This window comes from Lissotriton vulgaris, chromosome 3_1, assembly GCF_964263255.1.
Source record: "Lissotriton vulgaris chromosome 3_1, aLisVul1.2, whole genome shotgun sequence".
NCBI lineage: Eukaryota > Metazoa > Chordata > Amphibia > Caudata > Salamandridae > Lissotriton > Lissotriton vulgaris.
Genome location: NC_141689.1, coordinates 613,453,966 through 613,472,622, shown reverse-complemented (window position 1 = coordinate 613,472,622; position 18,657 = coordinate 613,453,966). Strand labels below are relative to the sequence as shown.

General features: G+C 46.2%; 1 protein-coding gene across 1 annotated transcript in view; it reads right to left on the bottom strand.

Annotated features, from left to right (window-relative positions):
• Positions 1 to 18,657, bottom strand: part of ADGRV1 (adhesion G protein-coupled receptor V1) — a 1,865,288-nt gene that overhangs the window by 763,966 nt on the left and 1,082,665 nt on the right. Inside the window, exon 79 of the mRNA XM_086963519.1 lies at positions 12,672 to 13,079. Coding sequence (XP_086819645.1) covers positions 12,672 to 13,079 — 408 coding nt within the window. The remainder of the gene's footprint in view (positions 1 to 12,671; positions 13,080 to 18,657) is intronic.

Below are 18,657 nucleotides of genomic sequence, written 5' to 3'. Positions count from 1 at the left end.
TTTTGCGCTATTGTATTGTTCTGGCACCTCTGAATGTTTTTATGCATCATGTGTCTTCCTTTTCCCTGCGCTGCACCTCTGAATGTTTTAGGCATCATGTGTCTTCTTGCGCTGCACCTCTGAATGTTTTAGGCATCATGTGTCTTCTTGCGCTGCACCTCTGAATGTAGTTTATTGCATCATGTGCTTTGTTCTGAACATCGCTGAATGTGTAGGTTTATGCATCATGTGTTTTTCCTTCCTTACACCTATGCATGTTTTTATGCATCATGTGTCTTTCTTTCCCTGCGCTGCACCTCTGAATGTTTAGGTGTCATGTGTCTCCTAGCGATGCACCTCTGAATGTGTTTGTGATGCATCATGTGCCTCGTCTTACACCTCTGAATGTTTTTAGGCATCATGTGTTTTCCTTTATTACTCCTCTGAATGTGTTTCATGCATCATGGGTAATGTGTTCTTGTTTATACCCCAGGTGCTGTGTGATACTTAGGTGGTTGTTCTTTTAGTACAGGTGGTCCTAGTGAGGTCCTGGTACCTGTTCCCAGTAGTTACTGGATGTGATCTATAATTGTTATTTTGTGCTATACTTATTCTAATTTCTACAAAGTGCTGATTCTGACAGTGGCCCTGTCTTGTAAATAATCCCTTGTGAATATTGCCCGTGCCAGTTGGCACAATGTATATGTGTGATCCTATCTGATGTGTTTTTACAATACAAAAGTTATTTTATAATAACCTTCTGTGGAGTCTCTTTTGTGGTGTGCCTAGTATGTTGTTGCTGTTGTGTGCTGGTGCAAATGCTTTACACATTGCCTCCGAGTTTAGCCTTACTGCTCGTGCCAAGCTACCAAGGGGGTGAGCAGGGGTTGTCTTGGCATGTGACTTCCTTGCCCTGACTAGAATGGTGGTTTCTGCCTAGCTTTGGCGTCAGCCTTAGCCAACCAGAAATAGCCAGTTCTAACATTGTTGGTCAGCGGTGCGGATTTGGACGTGTGTTTGCACAGTGCCACAGCGACAGCTGGCTACATTACAAAACTCTGCAATTTTTTTCAGATAGTCACATGTTTGGGATTATTGTTTTTGATTTTTGTTTTCCCTCAAAGTGTCATTTTCAAATGTGTTCCTGCGCTTTATGTTTAGTGGCAGATGAGAGAAAGTAACAGGGCGGGACGCCAGTAGAGGGGGAGGTTCCCATAGATTAGGAATCCCCTGCTGGGTCCAGTGTCCAATCCCTGTTCCTGTCCCTGTGTGGGTAGATGGAAGAGAGGGAGTGTGGAGGAGGAATGACTAGCTCAGGAGGGTGGTTAGCGCCTGAGTGTAGTGTGTGTGTCTGGATTCCCCAGTATGGTAGGATCCAGTGGTGGCAGCTTAAATGTGTCCAGTGCATGTGAAGTCCCATTCCCAGTTCCCAGAGTATGGTGCCTGGTGCTCAGTAAGAGGGTGACAGGTTGAGAGTCAGGGGCAGTGAGGAACTGTCTCACCAGTCTGGAGGGGGAGTGTGTGGATGAGTGGTGTCTTAAACTGGAGGAGTTGGTGTGAGTTTTTTTAAGGAGCTTGCACGTGAGGTGTACCTCTGGTGGTGTGCAGGAGGTCCTGCAGAGGCAGTGGACAAGAAGGTGGATGTCTGGCGGTGTGCTAGATGTCTTGCAGAGGCATTAGGGAGTGATTTTAAAAGGAGTGGCTTGTGTATCTGATGATCCTGTGAAGGGGAAGAGGTTCATGTGTAACCCAGCTAGGTCCCAGTAGTATGGTAGGGGTGTAGGGGCTCACGCCTTGTCTCAGTGGAGGCGGAGTGAGTGTGGGACGGTGTGTCCCACGTTGGCCCGAAACCCTATCTCAGGGCCTGGAGGGTTACCTAAGGGAGCGCCAGGTCAGGGGCCTAAGCTGTACATAGGTCATTTGAGGAGGATCTTCCTGTGTCTAGAGGACGGGGAGTGTCTGTAACCAGAACTCTGGCGGTCCTGGTGTTGGGCAGTACCGCTCCTAAGTGGAGGGTGCAGAAGTCCTGGCACACTGAGCATTTGACCGTCTAGAGTGCTTGACCATTTGTGGGGCCTCTGGAGGTCGTTCCCCGAGGAGGGGGGAAAGCCAGGTTGGAGTTGTGGCCTGACCTGGAAGGAGTACTAGAGGAGAGTGTGTCGCTGATACGCCGCTGGCGTGTGCTCTGTCTAGCCTGAGACATACTGGGCCTGTAGTCATGGAACTGGAAGGGGGTGCAGAGGGACAGTGTCCTTACTTCTGACCCCGGTGCAATCTGAGGGTTTAGATCTTAGGTTGGGAGATTAGGAAACTTCTAGGTCAAGAGGAAGCTCTGCCAAAATGGATCAGCTTAAGAGACTGAGGGGGCTGCCCTTGCTGTGTGTTCTGGGGCTCACCTGCAGTTTGTTGTTTCCACTAAGGTAGAGGAAAGGGTACTTTGCTGTGTGCTGTGTCCCCCCACCTGCTTGAAGAGGAACTGTACTGTGTGCTTTGTACCTCAGAAGTGAAATAGTTTCCAGGTGGTAGACTAGTGATGGAGTGAGGTCCTGAGCTGGTAGGAGAATTGTGTTCTGGTGAGTGCTTCTCTGTGAGGGTGCGGAAACCCAGAAGTAGAGGTAGGGTGGGGCATTCTTGCCCGTGACCTCTGGTCAGCCTGAGGGTGTGGTCCCTAGGTTGAAGGATCAGTGGTAGTTGTAGCTACACTGAGAGAGAGAGAGAGCGGAGAATGGCTATTGTGTGCCAGGGGTTACTGCCCCCCACTCTGTGGATTGGTTAGGACCTGTGATTTGGATGGCCTATGGCCTGGTCTTGGCCGTGGATGACTAGGGAGTACCAGTGGGGTATCCTAGTTGGGTCAGAGAGTTATTGTTTGGAGGAAACCATGTGGGTTCAGAGTGGCGAAAAACTGGAGGGTGTCCCTGCAGTGCGGGTCCGTGTCTGTGTTTTGTCGCCCAAAGCAAGGAAGCCCATCAGTGGAGTGATTGGTCTACCCTGCATTTTGGCTGGAAGGGAGTTGTGTTGGACCCGGCCCTTTAGGCAGGTTCACCCGAGACTTTTTGCTTTTTCCTAGCTTGTTTCTGTGACCTGGTGTTGGTGATTTTAGGTCTCTGCGCACTTTTTCACTGTGGTACAGTGTAAAGTGCTTGAGCTCTCTGTGTATGAGTGGTGAGTGACCTGCCCTCCCATAGGAATGAATGGGGAATATGTATGACCATGGTAGTTCCTGATGTGTGGGGAGTGCAGGGGCGAGTTTGGTATGAGAGAACTTGTGAGACTGAATGCTGCGAAATGGTATATGCGGCATGATTGTGTCTAGTCTAGAAGTGCCAATTTTAGAAGTTGGCATATTTGTGTAGTTTGTGTCTGGCGTGTGATTGGCTGGTGAACCTGGTCCAGGAGTGCATGGGCCTGCTTGTGGATTGACTGTCTGGTTTGAGGGTGACAGGGGCTGGAGAGCCCAGGAGACGTCTGAGTCAGCCCGTGGATGAAAGGCAGCATCTGCTGCCAGGGAAGTGGGAGGAGATGGCACCTGATAGTGAAGGGCTGTGCCTGCCTGCCACAATGCTGGCTCCACCCCCCGCTGGGCGACTGTCACCTCTGTCCCTGATACTGACAGGACTTCCCTATAACCAGTTCTAGCTGGTTCTCACACTGCCTACACAAAGACTTCAAAGACTTTTCTGTGTATAAGAAGGGGCTGTGTCCCCTTCCAAAATGTTCTTGTTTCTGACTTGAATCTACCAGGGGCGGGCGCTGCCCAGCCCCTGGATGCCTGGAGGACTTCTGGGGGACCCCTCTGCCTTGCCTGGGCTGATGGGGGGAATTTGCTTTGCCCTGGGATCCCTTTGGACCTTCTTCCTATCCCCCCCAGGACTTGCTGCATCCCCTGAGGAACTTCTGTGGACCCTTCTTGCTATAGGGGTCCCTTCTAGGGCCCTGTGGGTGCTACCAGTGCCCCCAGCGCAATGGAAGCGCTTTATTTTGTCTCCTAGCGCTTGAGAGCGCTTTATTTTGGACCCGAAGCGAGCGTGTCGCTATCACGCATTTTGCGTGGGGTTTTGCAGGTGCCACCCTGCTTTATGCCCGATATCGCTATATTTTTATTTATGGGTGCCACCCCATTTCTTTACTTGCCTAACGGGTGCTCACCCCGTTTCTACTTTTATTTTTACTACCGAGGGTGCCCACCCCTCGTTATGCCCCTTTGTTGTACCACCGCGGCCCAGGTACCGGGATCGAGCAAAACCGGAAGTCCGGCCCGCGCCCGCCTGACTGTGGGCGGGGCCGGGAGGGACTCTCTTCCGCTTCCCCCTGCCTGGGGGAAGCCGTGCGATGGTTGCCGGTCTCCCGTAGGGAGAGGGAGACCGGAGACGCTGCGGCCGGAGAGGGGAATCCAGCGAGGCGGACAAGCTGTGGAGAGCCCCGCCCGCCGCCTTAGTGAAGCCGCCGGGGCTCCCGTTAGCGAAGGAGAGCCCGACAGAGGAGTCCAGTGGCGGCTGTGTAAAAGGTCCCTGGAGCCGGTGAGTGGGGACTCCAGGGGGGCTCAGTGTTGTGGCCTATCAAGGGGCCCTGACGGTGGGCGGAAGGAGTCAGAGCGGCCCCAGATGGCAGCGGGCCGCTCCAACGATGCGGGCACCATTGTAGTTAGAGCCCCGAGAGGGTCTGAAGGTGCATATCTGTTTTCGCTCTCCGTGGGAGCAGAGGAGGCCTAGGGGTGCTGGTTGAGAGGCACTGAGCCAGGGCGGCCCGATTGGCAGCGGGTCGCCCCAACGTTGTAAAGCCCTGAGAAGGCTCCCTGGGGGCATGTTGGCCAGAGCCCCGAGAGGCTACCTGAAGGAAGGTGTGTTTCCCGAGCCCAGATGGCTCCAACGACGGGGCCATAATTGTTTAAGAGCCTGTGAGGCTCCAACGGTTGTGTTGGGTCAGAGCCTGTGTAGGCCTACAACGGGGGCACGAGTGCTTCAGAGCCTGTGTGGCTCCTACAGTTGGTGCAGTTTGCGCCCAAGGGCCAGAGAGGGCCCCGTCGCAGTTTGTCTCCAGCTGCCCAGCAATTAATGGGCAGCTGCACCGTTTAGGCGCAAGATGGAGAGCGAGTCCCTGAGAGGGACAGAGATGGCACAGAGGTGCCCGGCCAGTCACAGTTGCTCAGCACTTAGTGCCAGCTGCAGCGTTTAGGCCTTTGTGAGTGTTCCCAGGTGCCCAGCAAGTAGTGGGCACCTGCAACGTTTAGGCTTGTGCTTGGACTGGCGCTGCGCCCTGACATTTGGACACAGGGCGTCTTAGCCCCAACAAGGCCAGTTGGCCTAGGGACTGCCACAGGTGGTGGCTTTTGTAAGTTTTGTGCAATTGTATGGTTATTGCACCTCTGAATGTGTTTTCTTGCATCATGTGTTATTCCTGCACCTCTGAATGTTTTTAGGCATCATGTGATTTTTGCGCTATTGTATTGTTCTGGCACCTCTGAATGTTTTTATGCATCATGTGTCTTCCTTTTCCCTGCGCTGCACCTCTGAATGTTTTAGGCATCATGTGTCTTCTTGCGCTGCACCTCTGAATGTTTTAGGCATCATGTGTCTTCTTGCGCTGCACCTCTGAATGTAGTTTATTGCATCATGTGCTTTGTTCTGATCACCGCTGAATGTGTAGGTTTATGCATCATGTGTTTTTCCTTCCTTACACCTCTGAATGTTTTTATGTATCATGTGTCTTTCTTTCCCTGCGCTGCACCTCTGAATGTTTAGGGTCATGTGTCTCCTAGCGCTGCACCTCTGAATGTGTTTGTGATGCATCATGTGCCTTGTCTTACACCTCTGAATGTTTTTAGGCATCGTGTGTTTTCCTTTATTACTCCTCTGAATGTGTTTCATGCATCATGGGTAATGTGTTCTTGTTTATACCCCTAGGTGCTGTTTGATACTTAGGTGGTTGTTCTTTTAGTACAGGTGGTCCTAGTGAGGTCCTGGTACCTGTTCCCAGTAGTTACTGGATGTGATCTATAATTGTTATTTTGTGCTATACTTATTCTAATTTCTACAAAGTGCTGATTCTGACAGTGGCCCATGTGGCCCTGTCTTGTAAATAATCCCTTGTGAATATTGCCCGTGCCAGTTGGCACAATGTACATGTGTGATCCTATCTGATGTGTTTTTACAATACAAAAGTTATTTTATAATAACCTTGTGTGGAGTCTCTTTTGTGGTGTGCCTAGTATGTTGTTGCTGTTGTGTGCTGGCGCAAATGCTTTACACATTGCCTCCGAGTTTAGCCTTACTGCTCGTGCCAAGCTACCAAGGGGGTGAGCAGGGGTTATCTTGGTGTGTGACTTCCTTGCCCTGACTAGAATGGTGGTTTCTGCCTAGCTTTGGCGTCAGCCTTAGCCAACTAGAAATAGCCAGTTCTAACAGTGCTGTTTCCAATTATTTCACTCTTCAAAGAGGAGTTCGACAGGGTTGTCCTCTCTCCCCCTTATTATTTGTCTTGGCGTTAGAGCCCTTTCTTACCAAAATTCGCCAAGATAACTCGATCTCTGGTTTTCCTTTTGCTTCTCAGCAAGTTAAGCTTTCGGTATATGCTGATGACATCCTTTTCTACTGTTCCGATCCGGTTTCTTCTCGCCCCTCTTTTTTGCAGCAGGTTTCCTCTTTCTCAGCTGTCTCAGGTTATCACCTCAATGTTGACAAATGCGAAATTCTTCCCTTGAACTCTATATGTCAAAAACATCTTTCTGATATTTCTGGTTTCTCGTGGCAACCAACTAAAACTAAGTATCTAGGGGTTTGGTTCGCTCCCCTTTTATCAGACACTCTGAAGCTCAATTTTGCTTATATCTCCAAAAAATTGGACTCCGCCATCACTCGTTGGAACCCGCTTTTTTGTCTTGTGGGGTCGTCTGAACTCGATCATAATGATGCTCTCACCTCTCCTATTATATACTATCTCCATGATACCAATTCATATCCCCGATTATTATTTTTAAAAGATTGATTCTATCTTGTTGAAATTCTTGTGGAAAGGTAAAAAACCCTGCATTGCATTGTCTTCTTTGCGAAAGGGGAAAGCTCAATCTGGTGTTCGTTTCCCCGACTTCAAAGCCTACCATCGAGCCTTTTCCCTCAAACAATCAGCTCGTTGGCTTTCCACGGAGCTTCCTTTCCACCCTCCCCTTTGGTTAACGATTGAGTCCTCTTTTCTTTCTCCCTTCAAGTTTCGCAAATTTTTATCCTTTACTTCACCTTTGACTAGTTTTCGCAATCCCGTTCTTTCTCACACCCGCAAGCTTCTTTCTCCGTATCTGTCCTCTTTCTACCCTTGCATTTCCTCAACAGACGAACAGCCTATCTGGTATAATAAACAACTTTTGATTCGCAACCGTACTTTCTTTTGGAAGTCCTGGCATTCTCTAGGTCTTCGATGGATTTCCCAACTTCTTTCCCACAATCTCCCTCTGTCCTTCTCAGACCTTCGGTCTCAATTTTCATTGCCCTCTAGTGCACGCTCTCAATACGAAGAGCTTCGTCCCACTCTTTTGTCTTATCTTGCCTCCTTACCGAATTCTAATCCCATTCCCCTAAATCATCGCCCTATCGCCTCTGTTCTAGATTCCTCTCCCTCTGCTTCTTTCCTATACAATTCTGCTCAATTCTCTGCAGATAGGCCCAAATCGAAAGTTGAACTAGCATGGGAACAGGATTTCTCTTTAGTTTGGCCAATTGCATTATGGGACAAAATTTGGTCTAAACTCCACAAAACCTCTAGGGCTGCCAATACGACCCAAACACTCTACTTTATTTATAACCGTACCCTTTTCACTCCCACTGTTTTATCCTCTTTCTCGACAGACGCTCTCCCTAATTGCTGGTCATGCCCCTGTCCATCTGCAAATCTACAACACATGCTGTTTGAGTGCCCCCCCATCTTTCGTTTCTGGAATTTGGTCTGGTCACAGATGCAGAAAATTTTTCATTTCAACACTCCCTTTTCTCCCGCTCACATCTTTTTGGGCTTCTTATCCCCAGCACTCCCCCAAACACATAGTCACTATCCCCTGATGGATCTCTTTATCACTATTGCTTTTCATCATATAACTTCCAATTGGAAACAAGCCACTAATGTCTCCTTCCGATCATGGTGGAATGCAATATGCTTCCATCACAGGTTGGATACTAATTTTGTTTCCCCTGTCTCTTTAGCCATTAGGCGGGACCTCCTTTGGCTCCCTTTAGTGAATTACCTATCCTCTTCTGCCCCTTCCTCCATCACTCAAGATGCTCACTCTATTGAGGTACGCAAACCACCTTAAATTTCATTCTCCAGTTTACTTGTATACCTGTTCATAGATCATACTGCATGCTTTGTTGTTTTTTCAGGTATTTGATTAATGATGCTTTTGTATATTTACCTCATCACATGGCTGTATGATTTTCACTCCCCCCTCTTTCCTTTCCTGTATAATTTATTGTTTTTTCTCATATTGATTGTTTCTTCCTTCATTGCTCTGGTTTTCTTTTTTATTTCTTTACTGTTTAATAAAATCAAACTTAAAAAAGAGGTGAACTTTCTTTTGTGCATGGGATGAGCACTGGCCATTCTGCATCTAGAGAGAGCTTGGTGTGGTGCATCAGGGGAGCAGTGGGCATTTAGAATTTGGGGAGTGCTGGGTATTGTGCAACAGAGGAACACTCTGTGACGCACAATACTGCAGTGTAGGACCATATGAATTAGAACTAAATGCAGCAGGTGTACAGTGTGGTATGTGTCAGGGTCACAGTGTCTTGTACAATGGAGGAACAGGTTTATGTGCAGCAGAAGGTGTGTGACGATTTACGGTAGCGGGCACAGATTGGTGTGTAGTTTGTGGGCACGGCGAGATGCAAGAGAAGTTCTCCAGTGTTAGCCATGAGTGGATACTCCACCCCTGTTTACTTCTTTATAGTTGAGTATTTGTCTTGCACTTGTAAAGCATTATGTGAAGAAAGCAAGCGTTGACACAGCCAATAGGCCCGGTGTTGGCTGCCAATCTTTTGGCAACTCTAGTTTTGTTTTGTCGTGGTTTTCGCTAAATTTTCTTGTTCGAAAAACTGCCAGACCCTCGTTGATCCAAACGAAAACATGATTAAAGGCAAAAAGTTTTTGGGGTCTCAAAAAAGCACATGTTGACATAGTACTCTCTAACATTGAAGTGATTTACTTAGTGTATTGTGGTGCTCCTTGTGAGAGAGCAGCCAGCCTCAACTCATAGTCAGCAATAACTGAAGTGGGGTGACACATTGCTCCTTGATGCATGCCGGAGTGACTGGACAAACATGTGAATGACAGAAACACAGACTAATCAGCAAAGTCTGTGCGAAAGCCCCTATTGGTAACTATGTAATACAAATAATTTCAGTAAACAAAAGGTCTTGGCTAACATAGACTTTAAAATGTCAGCCGGTCTGACACTGGCTGCCAGCCATTTTCTTTTGAGTAAGAAGATGAGAAAAAAAGAAGTGAAAGGAAAGGAAAGCAAGAAAGAAAGAAAGAAAGAAAGAAAGAGAAAAGCAAGAAAGTATGGAAGAGGAAAGGAGGAAATACAGAAGGAAGCAAAGAAAGAGGAAGCACTGAAAAGGGAAGGAAAGAGAGAAGTAAAGAAAGAGGAAGCAACGAAAAAGGAAGGAAGGAGAAAGAAAGAAAGGAAGGAAGGAAGTGGCAAAGAAAACAAGAAATAAGCAAAGAAGCATAGAAAGAAATGAGGAAGGAAAGATAGAAACTAAGAAAGAAAGAAGGGAGGAAAGGGGACAGAAAAAAGCAAAAGAAGAAGGTAAGGAAGAAAAAGAAAAAGAAAAACATGAAAGATAAGGGGAATAAAGAAATAAGGAGAGAAAGGAAAAAAGGAAGGAAAGTGGGAGGACAGTGGAAAGAAAGAGGAAAGGAAAGAATACAAAACTTAAGGAAATAAGAAATAAATAAATAAAGGAGAGAATAAAAAAGAAGGAAAGTAACATAGAAAGAAGCAAAGAAAGAAGGGAAGAAAGAGAAAGAGAAAAAGAAAGGGAAAGAAAGAAAAAAGAAAGAAGGAAAGAAACAAACAAAGAAACAAACAAAGAAACAAAGTTAAGAAAGGAAGGCAAGAAAGAAAGAAAGGGGGAAGGGGAAAAAGAAAGAAAGAAAGAAAAAAGAAAGAAGGAAAGAAAGAAATGAGGGTAAAAGAAAAGTGGAAAGAAAGAAGGAAAGGAAGAAAGATAGAATGAGGAAGGCAAGAAAGAAAGAACAAGACAAAAAAAGGAAGGAAAGAAGAAAAAAAAGAAGGAAGTAAAGAATGAAAGAAGGAAGAGAAGAGACGAGAAGAAGGAAAGAATGAGAAGCAAGAAATAAAAAAGAAAGAAAGGAGGTAGGAGAAAGAAAGAGGAAAGAAGGAAAGACGGGAAAGAATGCAGAAAAGAAAGAAAAAAGTAAAGAGATGAACAAAGAAAAGAAAGAAAGAAAGAAAGAAAGAAAGAAAGAAAGAAAGAAAGAAAGAAAGAAAAAGAGGAGCGCAAGAAAGAAAGAGGAAGAAAGAGGACAGCAAGAAAGAAATAGGAAATAAAAGTAATGGAGTAAAGAAATAAGGACAGGAAGAAAGAAAGAGCGAAGAAGGCAAGAAAGACAGAACAAGGCAAGAAAGAGAGAAGGAAAGGAAGAAGAAAAGAAAGAAGGAAAGGAAGACAAGAGAAGAAAAGAAAAGAAAGGAAGACGGACAAAAAAGAAAGAGCAAGAAAGAAAGAAAGACAGGGTTGCAAAGACAGAGCACCTTCAGACTTCATGTGAGCTTTTGGTATATTGTGAAAAAGCAGAAATCAGACAAACAAAGGCCACTTCAAAAGGAATTTACTACAACATTGGCAGGAGATAGGAACTTATTGGAATGAGCCCTGTGCTCTCATCTGGTAGAAAGCTCCTACTATCACATAATACTGTATAAAGAAGGGCAACACTAAATTAATAATAAAGTAAAAATAAAAACATTGGACCTGGAGGGAACTACCTTGCACGCTTTTACGCTCCTTGTGAAAGGACTAAATGTAGTCTCTCAAAGTGAAATCAGCCAGTGGCTGAAGTAGGCTGACCCATTATCCCATGCTGTATGCTGTAGTGGGCGGGAGCAGAATGTAAATGACGCAAGAACATACCAATCTATGAATAGAGGTTGCTGTAAGCCCCTATATGTAAGTATAATATACATATAATTTTAGTAAAATCATAAGGTCTTGGCTAACACCAGACCTGAAGATTAGAAGCAGATACGCTACTCTGCTCTGATGTGAAAACTTAAGAACACTTCAGATGTTTCAAAAATTAATTTGAATTATTTCTTTGGAGTCTGGATCACATTTGAAGGTTGATACTATTTTTAAAATAACCTGATGTATACAGAAATACATGGGCACAGGTATTACACTGTCATAAATATGTACGTCCACAACTCACGTATGGGTACGTATGCATATCTGCATAGCTGCCAAATGGCAATATGAAATGTGGGATGTCTTCAGTTACCCCTAGGCTGGTGCCCAACATCAGATCTTTCAGCCTACAGCCATAATGTTAAAAGCAAAATTACAAGTCCCAGAACATAAAGGTCTGTGACTTAACTACATTGCTGTGGCGGCTATTCCGCCGCAGCGCTAAGAGGGCGGGGCGGCAGAGCGGCGGCCGCATGCTGGTGACAGAACCGCTCCGTCACCAGCCGCGGTTGGGCTGTGCTTGTGACGGAGCGGTTCCGTCATGGCCCGGCCGGCTCAATAGAACGCGCCGCATAGGCGCGAAATCAGCCATGACGGAACCTCTCCATCATCAGCACAGCCCAACCGCAGCTGATGACGGAGCGGTTCCGTCATCAGCATCCAACGGGTTAAAATTCGCAACTTGCTCCATATGTTACACACTACATTGGAAACAAGGCAGCTGTAGAAACGAAGGAAATAAGAAAATATATATACAGACATTTCCACTTTCGGATGTTAACAACTGGACTTGCTTTCGTGCATGACAGTAAGTGGCCCCTACCTTTCTCAATCCCCTGCATTCGGTCAAAAAAAGATATATCTTTACAACCTTAAACATGACCATTTAATAATGTTCGGGTTGCTTGTTCCAAAGAAGGGATGGGCTAGTTGGTGCAATTGTTTTCTTGTGTAGCATTCACTATGGATTTTAGGTGTGCTACGAGAGATTGAAGGTTCTTGGCAAAATTGGGAATTTCAGAAAATGTTTTCATCAAAGAATCCCTATTGTTACACGCATTGAAAGCACTATTATTCACCAAACCCTCTTTCTGTACCCTAGGCTAGGGACAATCATAAAGTCAAACCTAAAAATAAACTTTTAACATAGATTAAAAGTTACATGGCATCAGTTATTACATTCTTACATTTAATGACAATCATTCTACAGCTAGCTCTCAAATGTATTCACATTTTTCGGACTAATACCACAGAGGCCTTGCTTTTTGTTGACCTGTCATTTTAGGTGAGCTATTTAATCATCTGTGTTGAAAACAGAAAATTGAGATATAAACTATTTAAGGCCTTAAAATGAACATATGCAGCACATATCCCCGCGCCAGGATACTTGTTAGTAATAGAGTGCGTTATAAAAGACTTTATAACATAACATAACATGCAACGCATTACTCCATTCCCTATAACGGCATTAAGAGTTTTGGTTTACTAACTTACCTTATCCATGATATTCATCAGAGCACTGAGCTGTTCTTCTGTGTTTTCAGTGGCTACTTTGGTTACTACATTTTCAAGAACTCTGTTTAAAATGTCTTCATCCAAGGGTTGGTACAGTTGGTCAATTAGGCCCCAGACTGACTGGGATGCAGTGTCAGAGACAATGGTTATGTTGGCAATCCTGTAAAGCTGATCAATTTTGGCACCTCCAGTAGGGTCTGTGAGTATAACCTGAAGACGTTTGGGAAATGGATTTAGAGAAGCAGTGTCCGGAGTGAGCCTGACGTCCAGAGCAACATTTGTTTGACCAGGTTCAAAGATCAATATTCCCTCCGACTTGACAAAATCCTTGCCTGCTATGGCTGGTGATATTAAGGTGCGCCCAACAGTTTCAGCTTTTTTCAATTCCTACAAAACAATAATAATTTGATAAAGTCATCAAATACAGATGCATTGTTTCACTCACAACTTATAAACCCAGTGAAACTCCATTTATTTAAAAAACATGTAAATGGCAGTGATGTCCAAGGCTGCAGACAGAGACATTATTTCTGAGATCTCTCTGCCTTACAAGCATCACCATTATGATTCTAAGCCCAATATACTATGAGGCTCATATGCATCTACCACTGGAACCCTGAGCAGAGGTCAGCCAACCGTGGTGAATGACTTACTGTTGCAGGTACAAGACAAACAGGCTTTTGGCCTGTAATAACGTGTGACATGACAACATGCTCAGATTTCCTGATTAATGGCGAAAATACTTTGGTTAGTTAATCCCCGTTGGCTTGTTCGTCTTGTGTGGAGGACGTCCTGCTCTTGTGTGTTTCAGTGTTACCAGCGGTGGCCTCTTGAGCTGCTCCTCGCAAACCTCCTGGCAGAAGTGCAGGGCATCATCAGCCCAGAATAACCTTGCCATTACTGGATGCCCTATATTGGAGCATATTGGTTCCATATGAGAGTAAATACAAATGGGACATTCTCTAGTAGTACGGTTGATTTACATGTCTGCATCAAGGATTTTGAGGAACATATATAGGTGAACAAGTGCGGAAGACTGAAAAGTTGTATGTGGCTTAGGCGGTGGTGTCGGATAGGGTACACACTTGGGTGCAAACGTGAGGACAGTGAGCGTGGTGACAGCATAACCAACACCTTTGTAATTACTTAGATGCAGCTTAAGGTAGAACGGAGCCAATCACACAGTCTCAGTCAGCATGTCTTGTGGTTGGGGGCGTAGGGGGAGTCACGCGAAGAGGGGGTCGAGTGGGGAGGTGAGGTTTAATTAAACAAACAAAAAAATAGACTTACCCTTCTGCCGGCCGGGTCCCGCATCTTCTTGGCTCATGCGCCTCCTCTCCTGCCTCCGGCAGAAACAGGAAGCAGGCAGCCAAGCTCCCTCTGAACCCTCCCCTAAGCCAATCACAACCCTGAAAGCAGCGTTGTGATTGATAGGGACGCCACCCAGCCAGAGGCTTACGGGGAGGCCATGTTCTCTATGCAAGCAGAGTGCACATGACTGGATTGGGCGGCACCAAACGGAAGGTTTTAACCATTGTATGTTTCTGCTTCTCGCACTGCCAGAAAGCAGCGGGCCCCTGCAATTACATACAGGGAATCTTCCGAGTTGTGGTCCAAACCCACATTGATATTCCACATCTGAAAGTAGAGAATCTGAAGGTATTGGTACTTCCAGGAAACAGAAAAACTTGCCCATTCTGAGTATGCCTCTGAGAAAAAGGGAATAAAACTGGGATTGATTCCCCCACAAAGTCTGGCATGTTATTCCTCATTTATATGCCACTATCTCCACACACATTTCACCTACTTCAGCATGTGAAATATCTGGGTGAAAAGCTTAGGTGCCGCGGTTTCCAGCAAATCTTGTAATTAGCGATTCTACTGGCTGCTCCCATTAGCGCCCCAATCGGGAGTTACATGCCATTTGTAACCAGGATTATAGTGCCAATTTGAAAAACCTTGAACACACAGACCAGGCAACTTAACACAATCACCTAAACCGGATTGACAGTTTCAAAACATGAGGGCTCCAGCATGCACAGCAGCATGGCTGCACAAGGGGCCCAATATGGCAGACAAATCTTGTTAACATATATTTTTTTTGTTTTGTTTTATGTAGCGCAAACTTGAGCGAAAGGTATCAGAACGCTTTACATGCATGAGCACCAGTTGTATTGCACAAGGACACATTCATTTTTGTTAGGCACAGGGAGATTAAGTGATTTGCCCAGATTCACAGGATGTTGAGGGTAATTGCCGAGATCCGAAACCGGTTCCCCAGATTTGAGATCCACCGCCCTAGCCGTTAGGCTACATCATGTCCTCAAAACACTTGAATCAGTGATGATGGTGACCTTAAAAATATATCAGGGCAAGGTAGGGTATTTATACCTATTTCATAAACTGGATTATGATGGTGAGACATAGTAGACAAATTATTCCCACATAGATTTTCTAAGGTACTGACCCAATTCTGGGCCTTATTCCTGTAATAACATCACCCAACCTCACATGCAAGTCTATCCCTGTATACATTCAAGTTAACATAGCATGCACAATTATTACACACAGTGATAAGAATTCCTTTTCCGCTAGTAATGCAAACTAATGGTTCATGGCTAATGGGAATTACGAGGCATTTGTACTGTAAGCCAAAGAGCCCTGGTAAGTGAAGTTCGAGAAGTGTGACGAATATATTAGTTCACAGCATGATGTTTTTCAATGCGTTTCTAAGACCCCCTTCTTTGATGGATAATGATAGAACCAAAATGGAAATTTCTCAATCTGAGACTGTTTTAGTAAATCGCTCAGATATAATACCATCTGAAGATGAAAAGGTGATCAATAAAGGCTTTGGTTCTGTACGTATACCTCCAGAAGACCAATTTAAACTTCAATGTGGATTGTCAAACTTTTTTAGAAAGGGGCTTGTCTCCCTCGGGCTAGGAGGGGAGGTCTCTTCGGCCCAGGCAGCTTTTATCCCCATGTCTTCCTGGCTGACATTCCATTGCTCCGACTGTTTAACTATCCAGAACCAGGATACGTTCCTAGTGACTACTTCAGTTCCATATTTGGCGGTCGGTGATAGTGGTGTCATTCACTCGCAGTACAGTCCAGGATCCTGGCTCATAGGTCGTCAGGAACTTTCCTCTTGAACAGCGGTTCCAAATCAGAACCGAACTCCCCAGTGCGATGATCCAGGGCTTAGTCCCTCTCCATCGGCTAGCCCGCTAGTTGTGCTGGGCCCCTTGCATTGGAGTGTTGGCAGGCTCGTTTGGGGGTGGTATCCAAGTTTCAGCCACAGGGATGGTGTTCCGTCTGTGTCCGGCGAGAATTAAAGATCAGGGAGATCTTTGGGTTGTGCAATGCGGGGTGCTTCTGTATTCATGCAGAAACCTCTGTAGCACTATCTCAGGACTGGCTTTTTCTGCCACAGCGATGCGCAGGATCTTGTTCAGCGTGCACATGAAACGGTCTGCATTGCCGTTGGCCTGCGGCCATTGAGGGCCGATCCAGTGACGTTTTATGCCCAGCGACGTGAGCAGGTCCTTGAATTCTCCTCCCTGGAATGGGGGAGATTGTCTGGCTTTAGCTCATGTGACAGACCGAACATCGCAAATGTCTTTTCTAGTACTGGTTGTATATGTGCGAATGAGGTAGAGGCCACTACTTCGACTACTGGGTTTTTGGAATAGTTGTTGATGAGTACTATGGTCACTCTTCCATCTGGGAAGCTTCTGAAATTGAGGCTTACTTGTGCCCATGGCTGGAGGTGGGTTCTTCTGTTATTATTGGTGCTGGTGGCTCTTGGCTGCTTATGAGTGGGAGGAGCGGCAGTTTTGTACCAGGTTGTCTACTGCTACTTCTAGCCCTTGGAACAACACCTTCTCCCTCATGTGTGATTTCATCCGCACTGTTCCTTGATGGCCCTCATGGGAGAGTGTTGTCACCCTCTCTTGGAGACTGAATGGGATCATGATTCGGGAGCCTCGTAACACCGGACCTTTGGCTGCCAAGCTTTGTTATTCCCGCACCCTCCATCGTTTCTAGAGACGTTCCTTGTCTGCTCCGCACCAGTTGTTGATCCTTTCTGTAGGGAGTCCATTACTTAGGCCAGAACAGGGTGGTCTTTGGTTGCCACCTTGGTTTCTTCTGTAGTTTAGGAGTGGGTGCATGGCCATTGTGAGACCGTGTTGACATACCCTTCCGTCTTTGCTTCGCTGTCGGTGTCTCCTTCTCTCCAGTCTGGGGGGTGCTGGCAATGGAAATCCGCAGGATTTTTCCCTCCAGGTCGATACACGAGATCCATTTGGTAGTGTTGTAGTTGTTTTGCCCATTGCTCAATCCACAGCGGTGGGTGTGGAGCCATGCCTTGGAATAGCAGGATCAGTGGTTCCTGGTCAGTCACTAACTGAAAAGGGTGCCTGCTGGTGTACAGATGGAAATGGTTGCATGCTCATTTAATCGCCAGTGTTTCTCGTTCGATCTGGGAGTATCTTGCTTCTGTGGGTGTGAGAGCTTTTCTCGCAAATGCAAGGGGTGCCAACTTGCCCAGTTCTACTTCTTGCGTAATGACTACCTCAAGGCCTACGGGACTGGTGTCTACTAGTAGGTCTGTAGCTCAGGTTGCATCGAAGTACGCCATGGTGGTTTTATCAAGTAGCACCTTTTTCACTTTCCAGAATGCCTCCTCCTCTTCTTGGTCCCATTTCCATGCAGTGTCTTTCTGTGTGAGGGCTCTCGGGGTTCGGCTATCGTGGCCAGGTTGGGTATAAATCGCCCGCAATAGGTGGCCATCCCTAGGAAGCTTCATACTTCCGATACTGTGGCTGGTGCTTGCTGTATGGCATGTGAGTTTTGTGGGTCCACTTGTAGTCCATTCTGACTAAAGATGTACCCAAAGAATTCCATTGAATTCTGAAAGAACGAACAGTTGTCCTTGTGTAAGTTTATGCCATTATCTGATAATCGTTGTAAGGTTGTTCGGAGGTGTCGGTGGTGCTCCTCGACGGATGACGAGTGCATTAAAATGTTGTCACTGAAATTTACTCCTGATAAACTTGACAGGACCTCTCGAACTGTGTCTTGGAATATTTTGGTGGTGGACGAAATGCCAAAATTCAGCAGCTTGTAACGGCGCAGTCCTATATGAGTCGAGAAGGTGGTTAATTAACGGTTCTCTTCTACTAGCCTCAACTGATGGTACCCTGCATTGAGGTCCAGCTTAGAGAACCATCGGGAGCCATTCAAGTCGGCTATGATTTCTTCTACTGTTGGTGTTATATGTCTCTCTCTTTTGATCGCCTGGTTGGGCAGGCTTATACCTACATACAACGTAGTGCCATCAGTTTTACCGCTTTATCAATATGTAGCTTGACCGGCGGTCTTTTCATGCATCCTTTCCCAGTGAAGAGGGGTGGGAATAGTTTGAGTATCTCATCTGTCTGTAGGGCCCTGACCGCATGGGAAAAAGTGACTAGGCTGAGGTCTTCTGCAGTTTGGCTTCCTACTAGGATGTCTTCTTCTCTATCAACCATGTGAAACAGAATCGTGACTTCTTGGTTTTCTGACTTCATCTGCATGGTCATCTTGCCTTTCGGGGTAGCAGTGTCTGGCTCCCGTATGTCAGTATCTTGATGTGGGACGTGGCTAGCTGGGGCCATAATTGCTTATATTGTTGGCTTCCCATTACATTGGTGGATGAGCTGGTGTCGATCAGTGATGTGACATGGGATCCTGCAATTTCTATGACGCATGTGGGTTGCGGACGCCTCCTGCGGTTTAAGTCGCTGGCAAATGAGATGAGATAGAATTCATTTTCATCATCAGCGGATGAATCTTCTAGGCAATGTTGTTGTTGTGCCTTGGCTGTCGTCCAGCTTTCTGAGTCCTTGAGGGACAGCTGGCTTACGTACTTCGACGGCAGTACCCGCACTGTGACCCCGGTGCTGTAGTTGCTGGATGT